This window comes from Podarcis melisellensis (genome assembly GCF_964234715.1).
Source record: "Podarcis melisellensis genome assembly, chromosome: 2".
NCBI classification, from domain to species: Eukaryota; Metazoa; Chordata; class Lepidosauria; order Squamata; family Lacertidae; genus Podarcis; species Podarcis melisellensis.
Window position 1 is genome coordinate 21,374,200 of NC_138529.1, and position 25,574 is coordinate 21,399,773.

Consider the following 25,574-nt stretch of genomic DNA (forward strand, 5'->3'; position numbering starts at 1 on the left):
ATTTAGTATGTGTGATGGACATATTTTATTTGCACCAGCCAAGGATCTTATTCCACATGAGAAGACCAATACAGTTTGGTGGGAAGAAGCACACACCAGTTGCCTTCAGGGTCTCTGCAGCTTTGAGAACAGGTTTCTTTTAGGTGCGCTAGATCTAACGTCAAACTCCTAGTGGGGCTAATCCCAAGTTTAGCCTCTATGTTAAAACACAACCTCTGGCGTTCTGATGGCAACTTTAGGTTGTGGGGAAATGCAGCAGCTTTCCTTTTACATGAACAACTCATAGTCCAGGGGAGGAATTCAATGTTGTACTAAAACAATCGCCCCCTCAGGGTAAGCATTTCAGCTTACCAGCTGGAACAATCCCTGCCTTTCTCCCCACTCAAGTTGCGTGGTGAGTTCCCGCCTTCCCCCAGTAGGAATAAATACACAGGACACAATTATTTAAGGTTAATGGGCTAAAATTGGCCACAACTTTATTGGTTACAGGTAAGAGCGGTATTCGCTTAGGCATTGGTCCTATCCGACTATCCGGCTTCAGCCTGTTAGCTTGAAAACCGGGAAGGGTTAACACCAGCAGGGGGAGCCGTGCTGATGCACATCAACTAGGTACTCCCCCGGGGTCACTGATCGGGGGCGCGCTTTAGGCCCTGGCCTCCATAGGCTTCGGACGAGGCCACGCCCCCCCGGAATCCTTTACCAGACTACCCTTCGATATTTGGGGGAGGTGATGGTGCTCCCCCCCAACACATCTACATAACAATACCCCTACCAATGCCTAACCGCCAAAACCAAGGAGATGTGACGATTTGCTATGAGGTAGGCGAAAAACCAAATGGCCAGTGCCAATTTGCCAAGTGGAAAAAATTCCTACCAGGCCCCTTAATGGCAACCAACCGAAGCCCATAGCAAGGTCGGAAGGGAAACCTTAAAGGGCAGGTGGGTGGGAAACCACAACAGCTGCGTGGACCAAAGAGGGAGTTCCCGGGGCAAGCCACACACCCCGAGCCAGCCGAGGATTCCCCTGATCGTGTGGGGGCTGGAAACCAGCCTCCGCGCACGTGTTGGGGGCGTGAGCCCGCAACCCCACCTCCTCCTGATGTCGGAAGTGGCTTTGAGCCAGAGGTCGTTCTTAACCTCTCTCCCTCCGCCACAAATTACTTTTCAAAGCTTCCACTGACAGGAGGCATTTGCATCCCACCCAAGATCAGCCATTCCTTCCATCAGCAGAGGAATTTAGATGTCCTGGAGCCACTGTAGGCCCTCTCAAATCACACCGTGAGAGATGCTTGAGCAATAATTGAGTGCATTACACAAGAAATGAAGGAACAGGAAACGTGGGAGTCACTTCTACATTCCACTGCCATTACTGTGAATGCCCAAGGCCACCTTCACTTGCTCGAGAAGGGGGAGCTATGAAGGTATCATTACATCCAATTGCATCACTATTGCCTAGACAGCAATGACCTTTCAAGTGACTTCTTGTGTATACAAACCAGTTGAGTAGTTTGTAAGCTTTTCAACGGCAACAGACACTGACTGAAGAAAAAAAAAGCAGCCTCGCTGGATCAGACCAAAAGCCTATGTAGCCCAACATCCTGTTTTCCACAGTGGGAGGATATGGGTGGTGCTGTGGTCTAAAACCACTGAGCGTCTTGGGCTTGCTGATCAGAAGGTTGGCGGTTCGAATCCCCGCAATGGGGTGACCTCCTGTTGCTCCGTCCCAGTGCCTGCCAACCTAGCAGTTTGAAAACACACCAGTGCAAGTAGATAAATAGGTACAGCTGCAGCGGGAAGGTAAACAGTGTTCCCATGCGCTCTGGCTTCTGTCACAGTGTTCTGTTGCGCCAGAAGCGGTTTAGTCATGCTGGCCACATGACCTGGAAAGCTGTCTGTGGACAAACGCCGGCTCCCTCAGCCTAAAAGCCAGATGAGCACTCCAAGCCCATAGTCACTTTTGACTGGACTTAACGGTCCAGGGGTCCTTTACCTTTATCTTTTAGCTTTCTACAGTGGCCTACCAGATGCCCATGCAAAGCCCGCAAGTTAGACATGAAAGCAACAGCAATCTCCTTCACTCTCCAACCATTCAGTCTCAGTGGATGACTCTTATTTTAAAAAGGAGGACTTCTCTCATGTCCCCCTTTTGCTTCCCTTTACCTAATCTATATACTGTAAATTCCCAGACATTATAATGTTTTCTCACAGGGGAGTAGTTTCAGTCCCCTGATGATGACAACCCTTCCCTGACAGATAACAATAACAATATTTATTATGTATATGCTGCCCACCTGGCTGGATTTTCCTGGCCAAATTGGATGGCTTCCAACACATTAAAACATAACAAGACACCAAACATTAAAAACTTCCCTATACAGGCCTACCTTCAGATGTCTCCTAAAGGTTATATAGTTACTCATCTCCTTGATACCTGATGGGAGGGCATTCCACCGGGTGGGTGCCACTACCAAGAAGGCCCTCTGCCTAGTTCCCTGTAATCTCACTTCTCCCAGTGAGGGAACAGCCCGAAGGCCCTCGGAGCTGGATATCAGGCTGAACTATGCAGGTGGACATGCTCCTTCAGGTATGATCTCTTTGTTTTGAGATCCAGCTCCAAGGGCCTTCTGGTGGTGAAACCTGCCTACAGTATCCACCCCCCCCCCAATTTCTGCATGTCTGAATTGTCCCAATTACTTCAGAGGTCCCTGTTTTGGTTCTGGGTGCTTCAGAGAGAGCCGCTTTCGTTTCAGAGAAGCCCCATATCATTTCAAAGTGACCCACTTCAGTTCGCAATTTGGTATTTGTCCAAATCCAATGAACACAACCAAGTCTGGCTGTAACACTTGTTGATGCACACTCTTTACCTAGAGAATACTAGTAATATGCTTAACACAAAAACAGAACGAACAATCTCCTTGTGCTCCAAGACACAGACTAACTCACCCTTCTCCTCCTGGCACTAGAGGTTTCTCGCTCCCTGTTGCTTCTGGAGCATCATCTTCGTCTGAGGAGCCAGCACTAGAAGATTCCTCGTCGCTGTCTGCAAGGCAATATGCCCTTGGCCTGAAACTGAAAAGAAGGACACATTTCAGTTTTGAAGTGACACCTTATTAACATAGGTTGGAAACAGGATTTTTGCTCCCTGCATGACTAGACATCTTCCTGTTTCCCCAGTTAAAAATGTGACCCGCACCATGCTTTATTTATACAATAATTACTTACTCCAACACAGCTGTGTCGAGCCTAGCTTAAAATGAACGGAAGCATGTGTGAGTTACTTCCATGCAGTCAAATGGAAGGTGAAGACACATTTCTGCACAAGTGTCTTTCATGACAATTAAATGCAATGCAAACAATTATAATACCAAACTAGGATGAGCACTTTGACTAAGCACAATTTTTTGACCGGATGAGACATGCTTGGGAAGTCAAATGGGTTTCTGAATGAAACTTGAGGGTTGCTTCTGTGAGCACCATGCGCTTCCAGGAGTTATTTTCTTGCCACTGTATCATATAATTTCCCTCTTATCGCCCCCTGCACACATAGCTGAGCCGCATCTACCTATCATAGTAGTTGCCGGCAGCAACAGAGTCAGAAGTGTTTTAGACAAGACATTAGGTAAGTAGCAGTAAAGGCAGTGATGGTCTTAGAGGGAAAGTATAGCTGGCATATTAAGAAGGCCTGAGACAATATAGGGCAAGTCTAGGGAATGCATCTTGTTGAGTCTCTAAGTATTCGAATGCAGTATGTATTGAGGGGTTCCCAGCAGGGGAGAAGCCCAGGCTCTAATGTTATGATTGCAGAACTGCCACCTAACCCAGAATTACTAAAAACAATACGTATATGGAACAAAACCTCGATGGTAATCCAAAGAGCCCTAACCGGCAATTTCTCCGTAATGGGTGTAATAATCTGTTATGGCTATTTCACACTCAAGTTGCATGTTCTCAAGTGGACATTCCTTTCCAAAGCCCTGTCCAAACAGTAAGCTCAGATTTTTCTTAGTCACCAGCAACCAGACAAAAACAGAATACAAGAGGGCTATCTGCAAGCAGCGACTTGTCATAGTGTTCAGGTAGTAACACGGAGAAGCTGGCCATCAGTACCATCCTGCCAATTTTACTAGATAGCCATGATTTTTTCTCCCATGCCCACTTCACCCAACCAGGATGGCTAGATGCAAAACATTTGGCGATGGAGAACTTAGGCCAGGCACTGTCTTCTGTCAGCCTAACCCACCTCGCAGGGTGGTTGTGAGGTTTAAGTGAGGATGAGAGCCATGTACACTACCTTGAGCTCCGTGGGAAAAATGGTGAGACAAAAATGAATGCGTGTTCATGGTAATTTGAACACACAGCCTTAGTCTGCACTACTAGTCAACAAAATCAAGCTCAGCTGGAAACCAGATAGAAACATCATCTTCTATAGAATATCCGCAGCTATATAAAACAACCCTGGAGTAAGCCAGATAGTTCAAGAAGAGGTTCTTGAGTAATAACCCTTTCACTGCAACATGTGCTGGCTATAGTGCAATAACGGCTGAATATACACGTGAGGATGAAGGCCTATCAAGCTTCAAGAGGGAGACTTTGAAAACAGTTTTTACTGTTAGCTTTTCCCTGACTGCAGGATGGGGACAATTAGGTGTGACAACTCCCCAATGGAGGAATGTTGCAGTTTATTGATTCTATGGAGCAGTAAGGACCAAATGGAAATTGGCAAACAGCTGTATTTTAAAAAATGAAAGAAGAGGAGCACAGCAGGGAAGTTGTGCTACTCACATTAGAGAGATGCTTGCCTCCCAATACAAAGAGAGCACACACATCATTCCCTAAGCCCAGCTTTAAACATTCCAAGGCAAGTGGGGTAGTACAAGAGAGTGCTTCCTCTCGCTCAACTAGCCCAGAAGTCATTTCAGTGATTCCGGCTAGAATCACTTAAGGAGCAAACACAGAAGAAAAGTTAGAGAGCACCTTCAAGCAAATTTAAAGAGTAGAAAGAATTCAGCCTTGATAGGTAGCTAGGGTAGGGGGGTTAAAGACAGATATTAACTTCAATGAAACTCCATGCCAGTGGCGTAGCATGGGGGGTGCAGGGGGGGGCCGGCCGCACCGGGTGCAACATCTGGGGGTTAGGGTTAGGGGGCGCAAATCCACGGGTTAGGGGGTGCAAATTACTTGCCTTGCCCCGGGTGCTGACAACCCACTGCTCCATGCCAAGGTTTTGTTAAGATAAAAGCAAAAACCTTAGAGAGCCAGGTGGCTTCAGTTACCGAAGGGGGCTAACAACTTGCAATAGCATTGCCCCTTATTTCCAGCCAAAAAAAGCCCTTTGAATGGTCTCAGCACAAACAGAATGAACACTCCACAAGGGATGAGATGATGCGACAAATACCACTCACCAGATCAAAACAAATCCACAGATTGACGAATCCAAATATTACCAAAAGAAGGAAAGGAAATGAAAGGGGGAAGAAAACCAAAAAAACAAATACAAGTTAGAGGAGATACAGTATGGAGAAATTGCAAGCTACCTTTACCTAGGAGGGGCTCTATTTGGCCAACATAAAGCAAACAGTACTAGCCAGCTGACATTTAAGCAAAGCTCTTTTTGATGCAGGTTAGACCACGCAGCAACACTTGAACATTTGACGCAGTATCACGTACTTGGGTTTCCAAAACTGCATCAATGTACGCGAGTAAAACGATTAATATTAGACAAAATATTGATACCGATTCTTGGTAATAGGTATAAGGGGATTTAACCAATACATGGGAGAGAACTACTGAGGTATTGTATCTGTGCAGAGAGGAGATGCCAGCCAGCCAGCCACAATATAAAGATGTGAAATCAATGGGGAAGAATAATGTAAGCTGAAAAGCTGGGACTTTAGACCCAGTTCTAGCATAGATATGACCTCTCTTCCTTTGGTCTTACTGAAAACATACATATGCCCACCGATTATAATTTTTTTACATATATAATAGGTGCCCTGTGTTTCTGTGCTCTTGGCATAGAATCATAGAGTTGGAAGATACCACAAGGGCCATCAAGTCCAACCCCCTGCCAAGCAGGAAACACCATCAGAGCACTCCTGACATATGGCTGTCAAGCCTCTGTTTAAAGACCTCCAAAGAAGGAGATTCCACCACACTCCTTGGCAGCAAATTCCACTGTCGAACAGCTCTTACTGTCAGGAAGTTCTTCCTAATGTTTAGGTGGAATCTTCTTTCTTGTAGTTTGGAACCATTGCTCCGTGTCCGCTTCTCTGGAGCAGCAGAAAGCAACCTTTCTCCCTCCTCTATGTGACATCCTTTTATATATTTGAACATGGCTATCATATCACCCCTTATAATGACTGCATGACTGCTGTTTGTCTATTCTCCTGCAGTGTGGACAACAAACAAACATCCAGCTTGAGCAAGGAAAAGTGCAAAACTTCTAAAACGGGGGGGGGGGGGGGAAGGGACCCAACACCCACCCCAAACCTAAGATGTACACAGAATATGGGCAGGATGATGGCGGTGGAACAAATGTTAGGAAGAAGCAATGCTCCCTTGTTGCAGCTTCTTCAGAATTTAAATTGGACTGAACATGTACTCTAGTGCTGCACACGAAGACACAGCTGTTTAAAACAGCAGTAGCCAACGTGGTGCCCTTCGGATGTTGGGCCACCGACTATGCTGGATAATGGTGGCAGCAGTTGTGGTCTCTGGAGCGCATTACATTAGCCATTACATTACATTTTAAACCCCTGGTTTAAAAGGTTTACAAAATTATGATTTTTCTCTCTGTTCATTTATTGCTTGCAACCAGCTTTTTATTTAGCACTGATACATAAAATTTTTATTTTTCCCCTTCTGCCCCCTCCATTCCTACTTGGAACCAGTGCCGGATTTATGTATAAGCTAAACAAGCTATAGCTTAGGGCCCCACTCTCTTGGGGCCCCTCAAAAAATTAAAGGAAAAAAACCTGGATGTACATTTCCAAAATTTAAGATAAAAAATAAAATAAAATAAAACCAATGTGATAAAGTACCTATTTTGTTTTGCGCAAATGGCTTTAGATACCTATTGGGTCCATAAATCACCATATAGCATATATTCAACACAAAAAACAGTGACAATTTGTTGTTGACAAAGGACAGCTGGGCATATAAAGGGCCCCAGTACCTTCAATAGCTTTGGGCCTCATCAAACCTAAATCCAGCCCTGCTTGGGATAGAGAAGCTAGAAATCATTCTATTTCCAGAATGATCTCTGTCCAGTGCTTTGCTATTACCATTAGTTTATTAGGGTACAGTTAAGCTAACTTGGAAGTTGTTATTCATCAGTACGCAGGTGGTCCCAAGACTTACTGACCAATCCCTGCCTCTCACTTTTGAGATCAGTTTTAGCATAGTGCGACAGCTTCCCCCAAACTGTAACCAGTTATTCATTATAAAGAAATAACTCCAGACTTATCATCCCTTTCAAACACTATCTAGTTTCTATTACAGAGTTTTATGAAGAGCTTTCTGTACTTAAAAACACACACCAAAATAGTAGGAAAAAAATTCATTACCCTTCTTTGCCAATTTCTCCAACTTTCAGTGCTTCACCTAAAGGTTCCTTTCCAAGTTTGGTCAAATTCATTTTGGTCTCCAGGGTCATTAGAAAAGATCCACTGTAAGATATTTCCAAGTCAATCCAAAGCCCTAGAATTGTTGGGGAAAGAAAACATTTTAGGTATGACTGAAACTACCACACAATATCCAGGAAAATGCTGAAACACACACAGAGATATTGATCCCTACCTCTTTTTTCAAACCTCTTGCTTCACGTTAGGCCAACACTATCACGACTAGTCAAATAGCAATTTAAGATTAAATAACTAGACAAAAAGCAACTTACAAACATGATACGGGGCAGTACTCTGCAAATCACAGAATCTAGAATGTTAAGGACTTAAATAGTATTCATCATGCTGGTCTCAGCAAGCCGCAACTGTGTTTTCAATTGGACTAACTTCGGTCGGAAAGAGAAGGCAGTTCCCCTCCTGCAACACAGAAGGTGGCCCAGTAAAGAGGAACCAGCTTTCCTCGGCATCTTAGGAAAGTCCAAAGGCCACTTTCACTATCATAGGCCATCATACTGATGCTGCAGGTTGCAAAGGCATAATGTAGGGGTGGGGACTCCTAAAACAGGGGTGGGGAACCAACAGCCCTCCGGATATTGCTGCACTCTCAACTCTTGCCAGCCCCAGCCAGCATGACCAATGGCATAGGATGATGGGGAGGCCATAGTCCGAAAAAGGGTCCCCCGTCCCTGTTCTAAAGATTAACAAAAGGTCCTATGAGGCCTTCATATGTGTACCTGTGCAGCTGAATCTTTGCAGATCAGCTGATTAAGAAGGAACACCCTACAAAGGCATGCAATCTGCAGCTGTATTGTACTGTTTACCGAAATGACAACCTTCATTCCACTGGACTTTATATGGACTGCCATTGCAGAAATAAACAATTCAGAATACTGCCGCTGTAAGTGGTTCTCTAGATACAGTGGAACATCTATTTGCAATCATAATCCGTTCCGCAGGTCAGTCTGGAGGTTGAAATGGGCTGCTGGGAGAGGCGCCGTTGTGCGCAGGTGTGGACGGCGATTGCCCACTTCTGCACATGTGAAAACAGTGATCGCCACTCCTGCGCATGCACAAATGGCAGCAAGCCCGCTGGTTACTTCCGGATTTGCCGCGGTCGCGACTTGGAACGAGCGTAAGAACAGGTGATGGTTAAGTAGAGGTTAAGATGGTTAAGTACTGGCTAAGAATCAAAAGGCATGCAGCCCTTGGCTACCACTTATGCCCTTGGCTTCAGCTGCTTGCACTCCACTGGAGAAACGGCTCTGATAAAAGCCCCCTGGGCTTGGAGCAGCTTGCCAGACAGTGCATCAGGGAAGGAGGCAGCAACAGAAGCAGAAAACTCTGAAGACCAGCTGCATGTGCAGAGCTACCCTGACCGACCTTTAGATCCAGGTCATAAAACGTGGAAGCATCGGCAATTGTCTTAATTGCCATTCACTTCACATGGGCATTCATTTGTTTGCGACATATGAGTGATGGGAAATGATCTGCAGAACGGCTTACACGTGAAGCGCTCTCTCTGCTCCTCCGCGCAACATCCCGCAATTATGAAAGGAGGAAGTTGGAGAGAACATCTGCGAGGCAGAGAGATAAAAGGACTGTTTAACAGGCTTGGAACTTTGTTCCTGCCTTGCTAATGAAGGAAATGAAAAGAAGGAGCATCTCAGAGCTTATGCAATGCTAATGTTTACGATGAATTGGGAGGAAGTGTGTTCTTGGCCTGGAAGAGTATACAAGCTGGTGATGAAGACCAAAGGTCAAAAAGCATCCAGCCAGATCTCTGACTGCAAGAGGATAGCTTTTAGAATGTGTTCTTGCCATTATAGGATACATTTAGTGGGGTGTGTGCCAAAATCTTTCCTGTTGTTTTAATGTAGTCCTCTACCATGATCTCAGATAACCACAGATGCTCAATGAAGTATCTTCAATATCCTTGCTTTCCATGAACTTCAGGGTGCACAATGGCAACCGCATCCAAATGCAGAGACTGTTCCAATTTCAGTAGGTTGGTGGTGCAACAATTTGCACATCCAGCCAAAAGTAATTATTTTCCCACTCAATTTGTTTCAAACCTAACCCAGCTCCAAGTAGCTCAGGCTGGTGAACATCATCCCGTGTCCTTTTTATCGCCACAAAAATCCCTTGTGGTAGGCTGGAACAAGGGATAGGTGTGGGATCTGAACCCATGTCTTTCCAGTCTATGCCCTGCACTCTAACCCAGCAATAGGCAAAGTAATGCCCTCCATATATATTGCTCCCACCAGTCCCAGCCAGCATTGCTGATGGTCCAGGGATTGTTGGAGTTGTTGGTTCAGCCACATATGGAAGGCACCAAGCTGTTCTAACCACTACATCACACTGTCTCTGGACAAAGATGGCAGACGAGTTCAGACTGTCAGCAACATCAGAAGAACTACAAAACAAGTCCTAGAAATCAAACTTGCCAGATCACCATAGCATCTTTAATCTTCAGTATGCTGCAATTTTACAGTTTAAAATTATCCTGCAGAGACTTCTGCAAGTTGGGCAGGTGTCTTCTCCTTTTCCATCTAAATTGAATACCTAATAAGAGGCAATAAGCTCTCTAACAAGGAGCGGCCTATCAAGCAATAGAAGCCTTCCTATCTTGGTCCAGTCACATGCGATTCAGGAGAAGGAGGCATCTCTTTCATTTGCTGAAACAAGCTTTCTAAATCATCAATAAACACAAAAATTTTGAGAACAAACATTTAAGGGGGCAAGGATGAACAGGCTGAAAGAGATTTAGCATCCACTCAGAATTTCTAAGAATCAAAGTATTTCTCTTCAGCACATTGCATTTGAAATTAGTTTCTTAAAGATTTGTCAACATTCCATTTCTTCCAAGGACTTGATAGGCAGTGACAGGCATATTCTGCAATGCCAACTCTAGGTAATAACCTAACCAGTTCAAGAGGAGTTAGGGAATTCCTCTGCAAGATATGGAACAGTTTATTCCCAATGCAAAAAGCAGTTTAATCTTATCAATGAACACACTGAATCGTAAGCACAATACAATATTTCCCCTGCATGGAAAAATGAGATTTGTCTTTGAAAAATCCAATTTCTTCCAATCAGCCACAGCAAACAGCATCTTGCAAAACAGTGTGGGAACAGTTAAGAGCCCATGAAAACTATAAGTTATGTTTCCTTTGTCATTGTGTGTTCATGCCTGTTATTTCAGATGTAGAAACTTAGCAGTCTGAAAAGAGCAGCATGGGAAGAGGAAGTGGCTTTCCGAACAGCCAGTCTTACTAATTACTTATAAAAAGCAGAGTCCTGTTGGAATTTGAAATAGGAGAGTATGAATAATTCCCATTTATCTTCCCGCAAATGGACAGAACTTTCCCCTTTGGTTTCAACTGGTGAAATGAAAGGGCACCAGAATCAGTCAGATTCCACATGTATCTGTAGCCTTGAGCTCCCACTTATGTAATCAGTGAGTCAGCATGCTCCAAATACCAACAATTCTTTTTAAAAACAACTACAATATAATGAATCAACCAGAGGAAACAATTCAGAGGATGTTTCCCTCTGCAAAGCACAAATCCAAAGTTTTCAAGCATCAGGAACACCAGAGGGGATTTAAAAAAGCAGGTGTGCTGTGCAACATAGCCCCAGCATGTTTATGTTCTTTTACAAAAACGCAACCTTACAAATCACTGGCTGGTGACAGACAATAGTCTGAGAGTTGAAGCCTAACAGTGCCATTGCTTTCCATACTTTAGACATGGTTTTTGTTTGTTTGGCCCTATACTGTTGGGTCCGATTACATTTTCTTTAGTTTAGCCTTTTTCTAAAACAAACCATTTCTTTAAGCACTAGAATTCGGGTGAAGACATAATATCTAGAAGTTAAATATTATTGTTAGCTTTCTACTTCATTGCTACAAAAAGAGATTCAAATAATTCCAAACTGACTTATATGATACCATCTTCATCTACAGGCCTCCCCTGCAAGGCCATGCTCAGCTGGAAGATTCTTAATCTCAGGGTCATGGCTTTATGTTTAGTGAAATAATAATAGTAATAATAACTTTATTATTTATACCCTGCCCATCTTGCTGGGTTTCCCCATCCACTCTGGGTGGCTTAAAGGTAAAGGACCCCTGACAGTTAAGTCCAGTCGCAAACGACTCTGGGGTTGCAGCACTCATCTTGCTTTATTGGCCGAGGGAGCTGATGTTTGCCCGCAGACAGTTTTTCCGGGTCATGTGGCCAGCATGACTAAGCCACTTCTGGTGCAACAGAACACTGACACCAGAGAAGCACACAGAAACTCCATTTACCTTCCCGCTGGAGCGGTACCTATTTATCTACTTGCACTTTTGGCGTGCTCTCAAACTGCTAGGTTGGCAGGAGCTGGGATAGAGCAATGGGAGCTCACTCCATCGCGGGGATTCGAACCGCCGACCTTCTGATCGGCAAGCCCAAGAGGCTCAGTGGTTTAGACCACAGCGCTACCCACGTCCCATCTGGGCGGCTTACAGCACATAAATAAATACGGTAAAACATCAGACATTAAAAATTTCCCAATAGATTTCTTCTAAAAGCCGGATAGTTGTTTACAGTGGTACCTCGAGTTACAAATGCCTCAGGTTACAAACGCTTCAAGTTACAAACTCCGCTAACCTGGAAGAGTTACCTTGAGTTGAGAACTTTGCCCCAGGATGAGAACAGAAATCATGTGCCAGTGGCGAAGCAGCAGCAGCGAGAGGCCCCATTAGCGAAGCGCGACTCAGGTTAAGAACAGTTTCAGGTTAAGAACGGACCTCCGGAACGAATTAAGTTTGTAACTAGGGGTACCACTGTATTTCCTTGAAAGATTCCTGCACTGTAGAGAATTGGACTAGATGATCCTTGTGGTCCCTTCCAACTCTACATTTCTGTGAACTTGGAACTTATTTCTCCAGAACCATTAAGAATCATCTTCCACAAAACTATGAGCACACATGTGCTTTTCTCTGCCCTGATTGTGGTAAATATGAAGTTTAAATATCTATTTCAGAACAAAGCATATTCCTTGAAGTCACCTTTCATTCCAATGTCGTGAGCTCTAACCACTCCTCAAAACTAAACAAAAATCAACACATTTCATAATAAATTGAAAAATTTAGGAAACCTATTGCTTCTCAAATAATAAAATATTTTTAATGTTGTTAGATCAGTTCTGGGGCATTTTTCTTCCCATATAAACATTTAGTACAAACCAATAATGTGTTCATTAAAAAAAGAGGGAGAACATTTATCCTTCAATCAGCCAGCTAGCCAGCCATCTCAAAACCTATTTTTTTATAGGCTTCCTTCCTTCCATCATGAAACTCAAGGTGTCAAGCATGTTCCCAGGCAATCTCCCAGACAGACACTGACCAACCTTAGACCTGCTCACAGACCATGAAGCAATGACTTGGAGTATCAAAACACAGCTGTAAAACCCAAACAAGCCAAAACAGCTGTATCCTGCATTTTGAGGAAAATCTCTTTATCAAGGAAACTTATTTACTTACTTCCAATGCTTCTCCTAAATGCTGGGGTGGCTAACCTTTGGCCCTCTAACATCACTGGACTCCAAATACCATCAGCCACAACCAGAGAGAATGGGAGTTGTAGTCAAGGAACAGCTGGGATTATTACACCTTCCCCATTCTTGCTCCAATACTTCCTAAGGAGTTACTTGAGGATACCTCACTTCTGGAGCGAGCAAAAAGTGAAGAAGCCTCAAGAAACTCATCAGGAAACAATCAGAGACACTGAAGACAACCCCTTACATCTTTTGGATCGTGATTCTGACTTTGGATGTTGACACAAACACACACACACACCCCTGCAGAAATATATTCCCGGTCAGCTCCCTGCAATTCGGACATTTCCTCACGCTCAGTCATAAAACCTGCTGTCTTAGGACGATATTTCGCTAGTGAGTCCTGTCAGCTCAAGGATTTTCACTTGTGCAACAGGACTCCCCCCCCACTCCTCTTGCACCGCTCCACAACCTCCCCCCAATCTGTTCCAGTGGGCTGGGGAAACCCCCTAACGGGATATCTGTTCATAAACCCTCCCTCAATTTGTTTTTAAGAAGTACCACCAAATTAGGCTTGCCATACGTCAGGAAAATCCCTGGCATGTCCTGGTTTTCAGGTGTAAAAATGGCATCAAGGGGGGATTTAGCTCAACAACTGCAGGTGTCAGGAATTTAACTTTTTGAAATACGGCAACCCCACACCGAATACTACTAGTATTTCTGCTCCCATTCTTTTCTGGGAAGAAATCCCCATTCTGAATGCACGTGTGTATAAACTTTAAGATTCAAAAGCACAAATCTTGCCATTCAATAATAAATGGTAGAAAGGCTATAAAAACAAGTAAAACGAATTGCCATACAAATGTTATTACATAAAAAACAGACATTAAAGTAGCATTTACAAGCATGGCTATCCCTCTGCAATCGTTAGAATTGGAAACATGATTGCCAACTGCACCCCGTCAATTGTTTGCTGGGAATAGTCATAGGATAGTTGTGCTATCAAAACAATCTACAAGGTTAAAAATCTGATATGTTACCTTTATAATCAATGGCAGGTTTGCAGGCTTGAAGGATTTTCGGCATGGCAATTCCCATGTCCAGTTCAGTTAGTGTTAGTTCATTCATGAAATACGGCAACTGAATGAATGAAAAAGAGAGTCTCTTTAAAGCATTAAAGTACATGCAGTACCCGGAAATTAAGTCCTATTGTGTTCAACAGGGTTTACTAATCTGACTTCCTAGTTAAGCGTGCCGAAGTATTGGGAAGATATGAAGAAGGTTTCTTAAAAGCAGGGGTGGGCTGAAGACGGGTGCCGGGGGCCACATTGGGCACCATTGTGTGGAACAATAGAATATAAATTTTAATATAATATTATTTCTGGTAGCCACACACTGCCTGTATAGAACGCTTCACTAGGTAGACTTTTATCGCATATAGGAATTCACTTATTGCTTACATTCTTAGGAATGCAAATTCAGGATACTCACCCTGGAGATTCTGTTGTTGTTGTTTTTTAAGTAGTAACCTATACAATACTGAAAGTTCCATGTATTCCCACTATATCTATATCTCTCTCTATATATGATATTCAAAAGGTAATGTTTCAAAGACCTTGGGCTGAATCTAGGCTTAGTAGTCATTTGTCTTTAGGTTCGAGAAAGGCATTATAACCAACATAGGTTACTGCTCTTTGCAAGATAACGGAGGGGGATAAAATGTTATTATAATGCTATTTGCACTATCAGTTAAAAGAACTGAATACTTTGGTCTCTTGTTTGCCCTCGGGAACAGACAAGAAGACTGAAACAAAGCCCTTCTGGAGACAGATTTCTGAGGGTTTTACACTGACCCAAAAGGGTCAGAAAAACTGGCAAGCCCTGCTTTATCCTTTGTTGTAAAGAGCGACATTGTTAAGTCGCCCCTCATCGGCCAGTCCCAGGGCAGATTAATACCATTTAACAGTTCACAATTAAAAACAGATTACAGTCACAGGAATTGGGTGGGTACTGAAAACATGCGTCTCAGGTGTGCAACGCCAGGAAAAAGAAGTGGCAGGAGCAAGTAAGTGCAGGGGCTGAGAAAAAAATTCAATTTGTGGGAGGGGAATCAATATACGGACTGAACAATCCAAGCCCCGCTTTGATCCAGACTAGAGTAGGGATGGGGCCAGATTGGGGAGAGACGTTCCTCTTCCTGGCCCTGCAGGCCTACCTCAGCTTCCCACTGCCTACTGCCCTAGGATTGATGGCAGGTGGACATGACAATGACAGGATCCCCAATGGATTCACCAGGAGAAACACCCCCCCCCCACACACACAAACACATGGAACTTTCCAAGATGGGGTGAGGCTGAGTCAGCTGAGGGGCTGTGGATGTAGCCCTTGTTACTGAGCTAGCCTGGAGCTACACAGTACGTTCCCTATTCTAGAATAAAGAGAGCCGAGTCTTGGAAAAACAGCCCATACCTTTATTTTGCTGAGCTTCATTTGTATCTTCTTGGACACCATGTCAGACCAGTACTTTTCTCCCAAGAAATCCCAAAATATTCTTCCCAGCAAGGCGTTCACCCATGCTTCCTGCGTCTCTTCTTCACAATGGGCATCGGATGGCAACTGGTAAGAGAGAGAGTGAGTTTCCCTACTTTCAGCAACTCTGGTGTGGCTATCGAAAATGTACAACAACACTGACCCTGGGCTGCTAGCCACACAGCAGGCTTTACGGGCTAACAAGAACCTCTCCACAGAAAGGGGTATCGTTTTATCTGCCCGACAACGAGTTAAGCTTATTCCACAAGCATAATTCAAAGGCATTTTACAACGCGGACAATCCTTTGAAAACAAGGGGTCATTTTAGCAAAGGTGAAGAGCTGATGCCAACAGAGTTTATTTTCTTTTTGAAGAAAGCCAACACTAAGAAGGTAGCCTGAAACCAGGCTGGAGACAGAAAATAAGGGGGTGGAGAGAAGCTTTGCCTCTTATTTTGTGCAAAATATAATTTTGCTCCCCTGTCCCCTCTGGTCAAACACAGCGGAATTGCACAATAACCCAAGAGGCTAATAGAACTATACAATACAAGTAACCCTGTCTGTATAAGACTGTTCTAAGAAGTCTTAGCGTGGTGTGGGGAGCAGAATCCATTTTCTCCCATCTTAGTACTAACTGCACTTCTTTCTCATGCTTCTTTGGTAACCGCAGGGAGCACACATCTAACGGTGAAGAAAATGTTGGATGTTGCACATACCTGGGGAAAGAAAAGAAGCACGAGCAACTCACACTTCCTGAGGAATGGCCAAAGTCACACAGATAATAGTAGTAGATAGTTAGCGGGGGGGCACATATAATAATAATAATAATAATAAATAATAATAATTTTATGCCCCACCCATATGGCTGGGTTTCTCCAGCCACTCTAGGCAGCTTCCTGCACATATAAAAACATAAGACGTCTAACATTAAAAACTTCCTGAAACAGGGCTGCCTTCAAGTGTTTTCCGAAAGTTGTGTAATTCTTTATCTCCTTGACGTTTAAAGCTATGGCTGGCCACATTTAGCCATACATGAAGCTGTATGGCTTTTTTTTCAGCTGGAACTCAGTTCCAGCACCTCTCAGGTAGACACCATTGCCATTACAGTGGTACCTCTGGTTACGAACTTAATTTGTTCCGGAGGTCCATTCTTAACCTGAAACCGTTCTTAACCTGAGGTACCACTTTAGCTAATGAGGCCTCCCGCTGCCGCCGCCGCTGTGCGATTTCTGTTCTCATCCTGAGGTAAAGTTCTTAACCCGAGGTACTACTTCCGGGTTAGCGGAGTCTGTAACCTGAAGCGTTTGTAACCTGAGGTACCACTGTACCTCCAGAACAAATTAAGTTCTTAACCTGAGGTACCACTGTATAAGAGAACAAGGGAGGCGTTCATGGTGAGTTCCGGCACCTCTTTTTCTGGAAGGACAGAACTGGTGTAGATACCATGGGCAAGGGTGCTGCAGCACTGCCCAACACTATGGAGACGCTAGGGAAAGGCCACAGCACGATTCAAACTAGACAGAAACTGATGGCACTAAACGTGGGTTGAGCCCTTGCCAAGCATGCAGAGAAACCTCTTGGAAACAAAAGAAGTTGAAGGGTGACCATAATATTTCAGTGCAGATCAGTTAACCCTTGTACACCTCACCTTCTTCACAGCTGTAGGGCTGCTGTCTGCACTGTGGATTGGGCTGGCCACAGGGCTCGCCTGTTCTTGTGGAATGCACCTGGCCATATACATGTTGTAATCCAGAAGCATTTTTTGTCTCACACTGGCCGCCAGTTCCTTCTGCTTCGGCTGGGAGACAATTTCATCAATGCTCCCTTTGCTGCTGCTACGGCTGTGGGTCAGAGCTCCAGACTGGCTGTCGGATCGACTCTGTGCTGGCAAGAATCCTAAAGGCGGGGAAGGGAAAAGGCCTCCGTCATTAATAAGTAATCAAATAGGAAACTCAACGACCATGAAAGTCAGGAGTTTAAGATGCTAAGATTCTAGTGAGAGGCGATGGGCTACAAGGCAAGCCTTAGAAGAGCAGGATGAAAAGAATGTGGTTTTTTTCTGGGGGTTTTTTACACTAGCAGCCATGAAAGTGGATGCAATAAAAATATCTGCCAAATTTCTGTACATTAGAAATGGGCTTTCATTTAACCACAGGCGCAATTTGGAGACACCCCCCTCTCACTTCATCTCCTCATATGTGTTTTTATTAAGTCGTCAGTGAAACATTTTTTGAATTTTTACACTGCTGTGCCAGACAGTGCTCCAAGGCAAACTTCAAGCAAAGGGGTTACTTACAAGTCTTTTCCAGAAGCTTTCACGCATATTATCTTAAAATCAGCAAGGTGGGTTACAGCAATTGCAGGAAGCAACTCCCATGTGGAAGGGAACCACAAGGAAGGAAGACATAAATACAGGAATTTCCAGGGGAAAGGTAGCCAAGCCACAGCTGCAACATGGCTGCTTACAGTCCACCCAATTTTGGCTGCATATAAACCAAACATTTAAAGTATGTCTCTTCCCCCAAAGAACACTGGGAACTGTAGTTTGTTCAACATACTAGGAACTGTAGCTCTGTGCGGGATAAACTACAGTTCCCATGATTCTTGGCGGGGGGAAATAACATACTTTTAAGTGTATGATGTGTAGGCGGGGCTTTTTTTTCAGGTGGAACTTTCCGGAACTCAGGTGGGCGCCACTGCCATTATAAGAGAACAAGGGAGGCGTTCATAGTGAGTTCCGGCACCCCCTTTTCTAGAAAAATAGCACTGATGCTAAGGAACTTAACCATACAATGGGAACAAGTTTCCCATCAGGTTTATATAATGAGCAGAAAGCTATACCTATCCCCATGGACTTTTAGCAAAAATCCTCCTCCTCTGTTTAATATACCTGGGTGAGTGAAGCTATAAGGGAAAGCCCCTTGATAGAGGCAGCAGTATGGATAAACCTTCATAGGCTATGAGAAAAAGAAAAATCTCTGAATGAATGACATTGCAAACAGAATAATTGACAGAGCAATCCTGATTTGGGCCAGGTAGGGCAGAGAAACAGATCTAGCACCACATCCAAAGCCCTGTCATCTCACGCTGGTCAGGGCAGAAGGGGAGGACAGGACAGCTATGTCTAATTTTCTGCTTTGCCAGTGGATGCAAAACTGCTGGCAACACGCCCCTCCCTGAAAGGCCCCATTTCAGGACTTTCAGGTTGCTAACAATGGCAAGAAAACCCCTAGCAATGGCGCTCTCTCTCTCTCTCTCTCTCTCTCTCTCTCTCTCTCTCTCTCTCTGCTCGCATGGCTGAAGCTTGGACTTCTGCCACAGCAAAGCCCATCCCAGCTGGCAAGATTCTTTTATGCTGGCAGAGGCTGGTGGAAAGGCAACTATACCCAGCCCTAACCTGCTCCATCATTCGTGTTGGAAGGGAGAGGGTATAGGATTGCCCTGTTAATTTCAAATCAACAGAAAGAGCAGATTAAATGCCTCTAAATAAAAATTCTGTAAATTCAGCAGGTTATGCAAACCTAACAAACCTGCATGAATTGAATTCGTATATTTGTATTTATTTCATAAAACAGGCAAGGGCTACCCACCAAAAGTAAGAGAAACGTTGATTTTGAACAATGGCAGGGAGTGTGCAAACTTAGGGGAAGGACTGTGTCCTGAAGTTGGTGAGATAAAGCTGTTTTTAAAAAGCCTGACATCACTAAATGCTTAGCAGAACTGCCTAAACGTCCCTTGGTTTCTATTTTATTTTATTGATGCACTATGAACTCCAAGATTCAAATTATGGCCAAATTTCTAGATTCTACATCTACCGTATTTTTCACCCTATAGGACACACTTTTTCCCCTCCAAAAAATGAAGGGGAAATGTATGTGCGTCCTATGGGGCAAATGCAGGCTTTCGCTGAAGCCTGGAGAGCGAGAGGGGTCGGTGTGCACCGACCCCTCTCGCTCTCTAGGCTTCAGGAAGCTATCCGCAAGCCGTGGGAGAGCTGTGCGACTTCGCGCAGCTCTCCCACGGCTTGTGGAGAGCTGCCTGCACCCCGAAGCCTGGCGGCGCGCTGAGCTCAGCACCCCCCAGGCTTCAGGCTTCGCACAGCTCTCCCACGGCTTGTGGAGAGCTGCCTGTTCTGGGGGCTGGGGTCGGGGGAAGCTCAGGCTTCCCCCGCCCCAGCCCCGTGCCTGGGGGGAAAATAATTTTTTTTCTTTATTTCCCCTCCAAAAAACTAGGTGTGCCCTATGGGCCGAAAAATACGGTATATTGCTAAACGACATCAGAGCTAACTTAGGCACTTTGCAAGCTGCAAACATTTTGTTCTGCAAATATTTTAAAAGAGGGGGAAAAGATTTGTGATGAGAGAGGAAGAGTGAGATAAAAAAAGGCCTGATTAAAAATTAATGTCTGCTTGCCACATTCGATTTTAAAATTACACATCTTAAGCAGTGTGTCTGATGTTTCTTGCTAATGTAACTTCAGAACATTTAGATTCATGCAAGTTTCAGTCAGTGGTATGGCCTCAACGTTTTTCCTAAATATTTTTCTCTGAAGAGTGACTGATGCACATCTGATCATTCTAAAGAAACAGCAGCGTGTTTTACAAAATGACACCAATTAAATAAAATAAGGTCAGAAGCGCTCTAAAAGAGTATACCTACACCCCCCCAAGACACTTGAAAACAGAATTTCCAAACATTTTACAAGGCCCTTTTAAATAGAAAAGCAAAGCTTTTAAAGAGAAATTGTCAAGCCAATAGAAGGGCAAACTACAAAGTTCACACAACATTTGCTGACGGTCAGACACTACTTTATATATTTCCTTTAGGAAAGATTTTTTAATAGCAGTGAACGTGCTAGCAGATAGCCTAAGCTCTATTTCCACTGAAAAGGCTCATTTTGACTCCGTGCAGCAAAGTACATATGGCAGGATATTAAAATGCAGATAGTTAAAAATGGATTAATAAATGCACGACAACTCTGGGAGGAGTTAAATTGCCCCCAGACTGCAGTCTAGACATGTTCTGTTTAACACACTGAATGCCCAAATGTTCCTTCTGGAATATATGCTACTTCCAATGAATCTTTTATAAGCTGGTATTTTGAGCTTGCTACAAGAAGAATCTTAATAATATGAGAGAACAGGGTCCTACCAGGCTTTTGTCCACACACAGCAATTGGCTTTTTCCCTTCAGATTTCAGCTTGGAAGCCAGGAGGAACCTCTGAAACCATTCCTCCTTCTCCCTACCAGTCCTCCCAAAGAGATAAAGCACTTGGTCCTTCTGAGTAATGGACTTCGTTCCATCCTGAGATTGCCTCTTGGGTTCTTCACTGCTCGCTTCCACTTTTTCTATGGTGGGCTTCTCTTCCGAGGTCTCTTTGTCAGCCTGGGCTTTAGCCATGAAGTCATCTTGTCTCCCAAGCTCAATGCAAATAGGATATTTTTTGTTCCAGATTCTTTTCCGGGCCAAACTTTTGGGTACCAGGTGAATCTGGAAAACAAGTTGCGAATTCATTTCACTGGCCCACCACACCGGGCAGGGAAATACGGAACGGTAGGCATTCGTTGAATACGTAATCAACTGCAAACGATGGTGGACAGGGACCCTCCTTTACCATTTGGTCTTCCTGAGCTATAGGAGTCTTTCCTAGAGTTCACAGAAAGCCTGGGAAGGCTTGGCCCAGAGGAGTTCCCCATCAGTCCCTCTGCTACCCCCTATTTTTCCTCCTGTCAGTCCCCACCCCCAAATAACAATGTAAGCTTGGGAAATCAGTGAGAGAGGAGGCCAGTTTAGCTAATACCAAGAAGAGTCAATTACTACTACTACTACTACTACTACTACTACTACTACAGTGGTACCTTAACCTGAAACTGTTCTTAACCTGAAGCACTACTTTAGCTAATAGGGCCTCCTGCTGCCGCCGCGCCACCGGGGCATGATTTCTGTTCTCATCCTGAAGCAAAGTTCTTAACCTGAGGTACTATTTCTGGGTTAGCGGAGTCTGTAACCTGAAGCGTATGTAACCCGAGGTACCACTGTACTACTAATTTATTATTTATACCCCACCCATCTGACTGGGTTTCCCCAGCCACTCTGGGCAGCTCCCAAGAGAATATTAAAAACACGATAAAACATCAAACATTAAAAACTTCCCTAAACAAGGCTGCCTTCAGATATTTTCTAAAGGTCAGGTACAGTGGTACCTCGGGTTACATACGCTGGATGTGGCTGATGGTAGTTGGAGTCCAACAATATCTGGATTGGGTTCGCCACCCCTGGAAGATGATGATGATTAAAAAACCCACTTAAGTCCTCATGTGGGAGCTACCCATAGAATGTCATTGGAACTCACCTTGCTTTCTGTAAGATCATAAATTTTCTGGCTAATGTAAGTGACTTCCGGCTTGGCTTCATTGTAAATAGCCCTTCTGGAGATATTTTTGTTGGGGTTCGAAAGTCTCAAGGTGCTTCCTTCAAGTCTCACGTAGACAGAGTGAGTCAATGTAGCATGGTATGTCTCTGGATCGTAGTTATGGATCTCATTCATCCAGCCCTGGAGAAGACACAGGAATTTTACTGAAAGGCGATTCAGAATAGTTCCCACGGCTAATTTAAAATATCAGCCGCTGAAAGCCTAAATCCAACAGAACAAGGTCAAACTACAAGCGAGACAAAATTAAGGTTCTGTACGGCAGCCACCTTGAGCGCTGCAGGGAGGAACCGATTCCTGCCTTTCCATCGTGTGTCAACCTCATCCATTCCATAATCCTTGAAGAGTAAATGCATTTTGACACAGAGCCAGAGCAGGTTGGAGCAGGTTAGTGGCAAGGCACTAGGACCTAGAAAAAAAACCTGGAAAGCTCCTTATCCCTAGGACCTTCTAAGTGTAGAATTAAACGATTTGCAGCAGTGGAGAAAGGACTAAGGCGGTTAAGCTGCCCATGCTTAAAAGTGAATGGAGGATGTGGTAAAATATAATTATTATAATTATTATTCCCCCTCCCATCTGGCTGGGCTTCCCCAGCCACTCTGGGTGGCTTCCAACAAAATATTAAAATACCGTAATACATCACACATTAAAAGCTTCCCTAAACAGGGCTGCCTTCAGATGTCTTCTAAAAGTCTGGTAGTTGTTGTTCTCTTTGACATCTGGTGGGAGGGCGTTCTACAGGGCGGGCGCCACTACTGAGAAGGCCATCTGCCTGGTTCCCTGTAACTTGCCTTCTCGCAGCGAGGGAACTGCCAGAAGATCCTCAGTGCTGGACCACAGTGAACGATGGGGGTGGAGATGCTCCTTCAGATATACTAGACCGAAGCCATTTAGGACTTTAAAGGTGAGCACCAACACTTTAAATTGTGTTCGAAAACAGTACAAAAGGCCTCACTGAGACTCTTGTTTGCTAGCCCTGCATGTAAGTCAGAGTGTATGGCTGAATGTTGCTCCGAAGCAAGGCCTCCATCAGTGATATCTTAGAATGGCAATGGCATCCACTTTAGAGGTGCCGGAACCCATCTGAGTTGTGACAAGTTCTGACTGGAAAAAAAAGCCAAGGCCTTCACCATCCCCACTCACTCACCTCCCCCAAATCCTGGGGATTCGTGGCAAGCAAAACACCCAGGAACAAAGCGCCGAGGATGCTTTATAGACCTGCTTCTTCTTGTCTCCTCTCCCAGGCGTTACAAAAACATGTGATCTGTATGCTATCGGAACAAAGGGGTCTGCAATTCTGACATGTCCAAAAGCTCTTGGCAACGGCATGGAGCTCAGGAGGCCTCTGCTATGCAAACTGAAGTTTAGGCATAGCCCATAATCTCCAAAGAAGGGGGATTCCCCTCTACACACAAACACTTGGCACCATTTCCCTAGCTACAGAAGAGAACAAAACAGCCTCTGTATGCCTGAAGCTCTTGGGTACATGGTTGGTGTCACGTAAGGGCATCATTAATCCATTGCACAAGACAGATGCAACATTAAGGCAAAATATGCTCACTGAGAGCAACAGAAAATGAAAAGTATGGAAATGAAAGTCTTACCAAAGAGCCATGGTTCCCTAGAACATATTACTGGTACCTCTGAGGCAGGAACACATGCTTACAAAAAAGTAATTCAGACCAGTTTCCCCATTGCTTCCCCCAACAACCCAGTAGTCCCTGTCTTCATTTCAATTTAACTGGGTAATGGAATTAGATTAACCACATGCTGCTCAACTGATTTATTACACCTGTTGGCTCAGGTTTTATAGTTAGAATAAGTGGATTAAGCTCTGCCAGTCTAACCACATTAGAAATCCATCCCACTCCTTTAATCAGTTTGTGAACAGAAAAATAGCACACCTTCATTTCTTCGACACTCTGAATGTTATTGGTTAGACCTGGGGTGGGGGGACAATGACAACACAACCTATTCCAGGTTTCCCATATCCATGCTCAGTTCTTGAGTCATCTTGCAACGACTTTTCTCAAACTACAGGTAAACAGTATTTATAAAGCAGCAGGTTTACCTACATTATTCATGCCAAAAGCTGCCACCACCGCTGGTCTGTATCAAGCAAGCAGTGCTCGGACTGTCAATACAAGAACGGTACTTAACGTTCTCAGAAGTAATTGCATAAATTGTTTTCAGAAGAAACTGTATAAAGGCATACAAAAATACCACAGACAAAACACGGAAAAACGACATTTGAAAGGCAGAGCGAGTAAAACGAATCAATCTCTTACTCAATAAGAGCAAGTAGGGTCCCTGGAGTTGCAGATCAGAAGCAAACCTTTTCATAACTCACGTACTCAAAACATTTATTACTTTTAGCATCTTTATCATATTCAGAAGCATGTCTTGCTGCTTCACATCCCTGAATGCTTCTTCTCCCTCGGGCCTACCCAAAATGCTTTCTGAACACAGGAACGAGCATGTCAGGGAGAAAGCTATCATAGAACCGCTCTTTCTGGTGTTCTAGATTTCCACGGCAAAGGACTTATCATCTGGGAAAGCATTCAAAGGTCCTGTTTTCTGCAGCCATACACTCCAGGCAAACTGTTTACCAGGTACAGATCCAAGATATGATTTTGGGCTGCCCTTGCTAGCTAAGCTAAACCTTGTTGGTTGCCAACTTCTGTTCCTCCCCTTTCCCTGCCAAGGAATCCCCATTCCAGTCTTTCCTAGGAGAAAGATAGGATGAGTACATGTTGACTAAGCCATCTAATGCCCCTACAGTGGTGCTTTATATGAAGTACTTTGGGAACGACAATTTGAAACTAACTGCTTTTTAACGCAGCATTTCTGCAGCCGCTACTTTCTGCATTAGAATGGCGAGTGCAGGTTTACATACTTGCTTTAGTTCTAGGTACTTAAAAAGGTAAAGGTAAAGGTACCCCTGCCCGTACGGGCCAGTCTTGACAGACTCTGGGGTTGTGCGCCCATCTCACTTAAGAGGCCAGGGGCCAGCGCTGTCCGGAGACACTTCCGGGTCACATGGCCAGTGTGACATCGCTGCTCTGGCGAGCCAGAGCTGCACACGGAAACGCCGTTTACCTTCCCGCTGGTAAGCGGTCCCTATTTATCTACTTGCACCCGGAGGTGCTTTCGAACTGCTAGGTTGGCAGGCGCTGGGACCGAGCAGCGGGAGCGCACCCCGCAGCAGGGATTCGAACCGCCGACCTTTCGATCAGCAAGTCCTAGGCGCTGAGGCTTTAACCCACAGCGCCACCTGTGTCCCCTAGGTACTTGGCATCCATCAAATTTCTGCTTTAGTTAAATTCAATGGAACATTAAAAGTGGTATTTTGTGCATAACTGCAGTGCTGGATTAAACCCTATGGAAGCCCCTTGGCAGTTGAAATCTCGGGGGGGGGGCCTTGCAAGAGCGACAACAAACAATATCTAATCAATA

The 25,574-nt window shown here is 44.5% G+C and overlaps 1 protein-coding gene across 5 annotated transcripts in view; it reads right to left on the reverse strand.

Moving 5' to 3' along the window:
• Positions 1-25,574, reverse strand: part of TEX2 (testis expressed 2) — a 92,383-nt gene that overhangs the window by 8,671 nt on the left and 58,138 nt on the right. For 4 of the 5 annotated variants that reach the window (XM_081898531.1, XM_081898532.1, XM_081898529.1 and 1 more), the window contains exons 3-9: positions 22,041-22,241; positions 20,839-21,178; positions 17,337-17,584; positions 15,630-15,776; positions 14,201-14,300; positions 7,566-7,698; positions 2,944-3,069 (exon numbers count right to left, since the gene is read on the reverse strand). In XM_081898531.1, the coding sequence (XP_081754657.1) occupies positions 2,944-3,069; positions 7,566-7,698; positions 14,201-14,300; positions 15,630-15,776; positions 17,337-17,584; positions 20,839-21,178; positions 22,041-22,241 (1,295 nt within the window). The remainder of the gene's footprint in view (positions 1-2,943; positions 3,070-7,565; positions 7,699-14,200; positions 14,301-15,629; positions 15,777-17,336; positions 17,585-20,838; positions 21,179-22,040; positions 22,242-25,574) is intronic. The other variant, XM_081898530.1, reaches the window with a different exon arrangement.